Genomic DNA, 4,764 nt, shown 5'->3' with positions numbered 1-4,764 from the left:
GGCCTATTGTGCAATATTCACATGCAATATTGAGTTCTAATTAAAAGATCATTGGTGAACAGTCAGTTTTCTTTGTCATGTTTTTGTTTCTCTCCACTCTCTCTCCAACTTGTCTCCTCACCTGCTGTCTACAGTAACATGTCTATAAAAGAAAGATTCTTGAAGAAACATGACCATCATTCACACTGTTTAACTCTCACATTGTTCATGTACAACAGCGTTCCCAGGCTAATAATAGAGTAAATAGTGACATCTAGTGGACATACAGGGGAAACCATCCTTACTGTTCACTTGCTATTCAGGCAAAGTGAGTCTTTGACCAATCTGGGAATTAAATGCTCATTGCTTAGCAGCTTTCCTCACAAATGTGTTCATCAGGGTGTCTACTATCATCTTGAACTTTGTCAAACCCAACTCCCCTGGGAAACGTTGTGGTAGCCAATCAAAGTTGGGGTCTTATTAAAGGAAAAACTACAAAAAATAAATCTGCTTGCCTTTAAGTAGCATGTGAGGGGTCAAACTAGGGGGTTTTCATGACTCTGAATCCAATGCAAGCGTTTGTTTGCACAAAAAAACGTTCCTTACAAATCCATATTTGTAAAGAAAGCTATTAGTAAGCATTTAGTTCCCAGATTGGTCAAAGACTCGGCTAACTTTCCCTAACTAGAAGGAAGGGAGGTCAACTAGATCAAAAATTAAAATAAAATAAATGGGCACAGTGTGTGTGGATTTTATTTGTTTTACTTGATTATATTTTACACCCAGTTACATTTAACCTATATGGGGCCGTGGTTGTTTGGCATTTCAAGTTACATACAAAATCCAGCATTTTTAATGTGCCATTAAAATGATGTGAGTCTCCTACTGTCTCAGCTAAGCCTACTAACCTGAGTAAATAATGAGGGATAACATTAGTTTTACTCATGACATAATAGCTTACAATAAAACATATTTAATCTGGATAGTCAACATATTAACTCTATATGCAGGCTAATGTTCAGAGACTCAGACGGGACAACACAAACGATCAGTCAATAATTCAAAGCTCACAACAAGGTTTAATCAAGATTTGGGAGAAAAAAAAACATATATACACAATATTTTGAGAAATGTTGAAGGGGTCCCTGACTCCCTGGCACAAACTATTTTCAGATGGGGGTCCACGGCCAAACATATCAACTTAGGGGTGCTTGACATGAAAACGTTTAAGAAGCACTTCTTTAGGAAAACCTTGTTAACGTGACTGCCATTGACCACAACACTATTCTACATGTTAAAGTAATATTCCCCCTTAAAAGACTCTCCATGTCTTATCATCATCTCTAACTGCATTGTTCCACAGTTACACTGATCTTCCCAGGTAACATCTTCAGAGGGTCAGAGAGTTCAGTGTGAACGTATGGAAAGAGCGTGTCGGTGAAAGTGTGTGAGTAGGTGTGTATGTGTGTGTTAGTATCAGGGTCAGAGAACGACAGCTTTCCTTCACCATAGTCCAGCTGGATTCTGATCCTCTCAGGTTTCTGCTCCAGTGAGATATTAGTGGAGATCTCTGATGAGGAGCATGTTGCGTATGCACCCTCAAAGATACATAAACAACATATACACCAGAATTGACCCACTTCGTTTTTGTTCCCAGACTTTGTTAACACACCCACATCCCAGTCTGCGTTGTCTCCAACCTCCACATCCCAGCTGTGAGTCCCTGAGTTGAATCCCTCAGAACCCAGGACATAGCGTTCAAACCTCTCTGGGTTCTCAGGGAGATGCTGACCAGCCTGACCCTCTTCTTCACCTGTCACACTGGTCAGATCATCAGAAAATGTGTATTCTGGACGGGCAGTGTTGGGGTCCAGAATGACAGGCGTGTAGGAGACAATGTCCTTCATCTTGCTCCAGACTCTGAAGGTCAGGTTTCCCAGGTGTTTGGTCACGTCTATCAGTGCTCCTGAGACCAGCTGTGGCTCCTGCAGTTTCAGCTGGACTCTTTCCACTGTGGTCTTGTAGTTCTGCAGGAATGAGACGTGTTCAGCTCTCAGCTCCTCCTCTATGGCTCTGATTGTGTTTGAAATGGTTGATATGTCTCTGTTCAGAACCTCAATCTTCTCCTTCATCATCTGCCTCTTCTGCTGCTCTTCCTCCCTCAGTGCAGTGATGCTGGCCTCCTCTTCCTCTTGTAGAAACCGATGCATCTTCCTAAACTGTTCCTTAATCTGTCTCGCTGTGTGCCGGGCCTGGACCTTAGCATATCTTGCTAGTTGTGTGCTTTTATTTTTGACTTCATTAAAGACCTTAATTTTCTCCTGTAAAGGTTTCAGTAATTTCTGGACTTCCTCCTTGTGATCCAGAGCAGCTTCATTGATGGGTCTGAAACCGTGGTTGGTATGTTTTTTAGAATCTCGACACACAAGACACACTGGCTGTTCACATTCCAGACAGAACAGTTTGAGTTTCTCCACATGCAGACTGCAAAGATCCTCAGACCCTGAAGAAGTTCTCCTACGTTTTGAAGCTCTCTGTCTGTCCTGTATGAAGGCCTCACACACGTTCTTCAGAGCCAGGTTACGGGGTAGATGATCTGTTGAATGTATTTCCTTACAAACTGGACATTGCTTTATTCCCTTTTCTATCCACCATTGCTGCAGACAAGCATTACAGAAGCTGTGGCTACACAAGAGGAGAACAGGATCTTTAAAGATGTCACGACACACAGGACAGGAATAATCCTCTACTGGAAGAGACGACGTGGAAGCCATTTAGTCTCTGAGTGAAGCTACAAACACTCTACTCAATACAGGAAGTCAGTCAGTGGTGGTAACACTTCCTCCTCTAGAATGTTCCCCGAATTTTACTCTCACTGTGAATGGTGGTTGTTGTAAAGTCCATTCAGCTGACAGAGTCAGCAGCAGGTTCAAGTAGTCTGGGTCAGTATTCCAGCTGTGGAAAGACAGTCTGTTGCAAAGCACACGCGCACACACACACACACACACACACACACACACACACACACACACACACACACACACACACACACACACACACACACAGATTAGTCATCAATGTACAGCACACAACGCAGGGCTTGACATTAAAGGGGAAGACCACCCATTTTCAGTATTGAACTATGTCATTAATATACCTTAGAGGAGTTGTGTGGAAATAAAAGAAAAGTTCCCCCTCTTCTGTGTTGCCTAGAACTGGAGGATTGATTTTGGGGTTTGTATTGTAAAGTACAACTTGATGACATCACACATTGTACTTTACAATACAAACCCCAAAATCAATCCTCCAGTTCTAGGCAACACAGAAGAGGGGGAACTTTTTTTCTATTTCCACACAACTCCTCTAAAGTATATTAATGACATAGTTCATTATTGAAAATGGGTGGTCTTCCCCTTTAAGGCTTGTCCTGTTGTCCGGGACAAGTAAGAAATCCTTCCGGATAAGTTAATTCAAAAGTTACTTTTCCGTTGGACAAGTGGCTCTTGGTTTCACTAACGCTCCTAGCAGCTTTGTGCTGTATGCAGACTATGGGCTGCCCAAACTATGAAGTGGAGGATGGAGGTGGGCAGTCATTTTGTTATTCATTCTCTCTCACTGTTTAACTCCTGGCATTTAATGGGTCCATTCACCTGACGATCCATATGACAATTTGACCCAGTAGAGGGATCGGCAACACATGGCCATTATTGTCTCTTTCCTTATGCTAAACGGGCGATCAAACGAATGGCCAGGACAAGTGACTTTTGTGCCTCGACAAGTGAATGGGAAATGTACTTGTCCTAAGGATAAGTGCCTCAAAAAGTTAATGTCAAGACCTGTAGCGTATGCTCCAAACATATTGAATTGGTTGAATGAGATGTATCAACGTCAGGACAGTCTGTTATTTCCTATATAATTAGTACAGACAGGAAACAATAGAAGAGGCAGGCAGAGGCTACTTAACCCATAAACCCAGAGTACTGAAGCCTGAACATGTTGTCAGTGTAAAGTGAGGAGTGTAAATACCAACCTGTGTGTTTACTGTGTTGTCTCAGGTAGGGTTGTTGTGATCCTGGAGGATTAGAACTGTTCCCTCTCAACGTTCTGATTCCTTCACGCCTCCTATATTTGAAAACGTAAAAAAATAGGCCTTAAGAAATGTATAAACAAATGAAATAACACATACCTCTGCAATTCAATTGCACATAAACAGGACAGTGAGTAAATACAAAACGAGCTTTCCACCAAAAATATTGGTTGGAAAGTTAAGTTAAACATGCTTTCAAACCCAAAAATATTGGGAGCAAAATATGCTTGCTCACAATGCAGAAATAAGTGAATCTGCAAAGGAAGTGGTAAATTCTTTGCCAGTGGTGGTAAAAGGATATATTTTACTTGAGTAAAAGTATCAATACTGCAATGTACTCTGTTACAGGTAAAAGTCGGAAATTCAAAATGTACTTGAGTACAAGTATGAATGTTTGAAAATAGCAGACCTACAAGCTCACAACGCGTCATATCGTGACACGTTGTGAGCTTGTAGATATGCTATTTTCAAATGGGAGAGTGTTTTTTTGCAGGTCTTTCAGTCCGAGTGTATCAAAAAGGCAACTGGGTTAAGGCAGCGGAAGCTTGTGATTGGCTGCACGGAGCTGCCGAAAGTCAGGGGGACGGAGACACCTAAACCTAACCTTAACCCTAACCTCAGTAAAACTAATGCGGGTGAATCCCAACCTGCCGACACTGGTGAATGCTAACCTGGTGAGATGCTAACCTGCCGACACT

General features: G+C 42.0%; 1 protein-coding gene across 1 annotated transcript; it reads right to left on the bottom strand.

Annotated features, from left to right (window-relative positions):
- Positions 1-1,298: 1,298 nt before the first annotated feature.
- LOC308280786 (nuclear factor 7, ovary-like) lies at positions 1,299-2,764 on the bottom strand. Its single transcript, XM_080755103.1, has one exon. It carries the CDS (start codon positions 2,751-2,753, stop codon positions 1,323-1,325), a length of 1,431 nt encoding a protein of 476 aa, XP_080611229.1. The 5' UTR covers positions 2,754-2,764; the 3' UTR covers positions 1,299-1,322.
- Between the last annotated feature and the right edge of the window lie 2,000 nt (positions 2,765-4,764).

Source organism: Nannobrachium achirus, assembly GCF_963921795.1.
Source record: "Nannobrachium achirus genome assembly, contig: SCAFFOLD_508, whole genome shotgun sequence".
NCBI lineage: Eukaryota > Metazoa > Chordata > Actinopteri > Myctophiformes > Myctophidae > Nannobrachium > Nannobrachium achirus.
This window is presented reverse-complemented; position numbering and strand designations above follow the sequence as displayed.

Coding starts and splice junctions, on each gene's coding strand:
- LOC308280786 (XM_080755103.1), bottom strand. CDS start 2,753: ATGGCTTCCACGTCGTCTCTTCCAGTAGAGGATTATTCCTGTCCTGTG.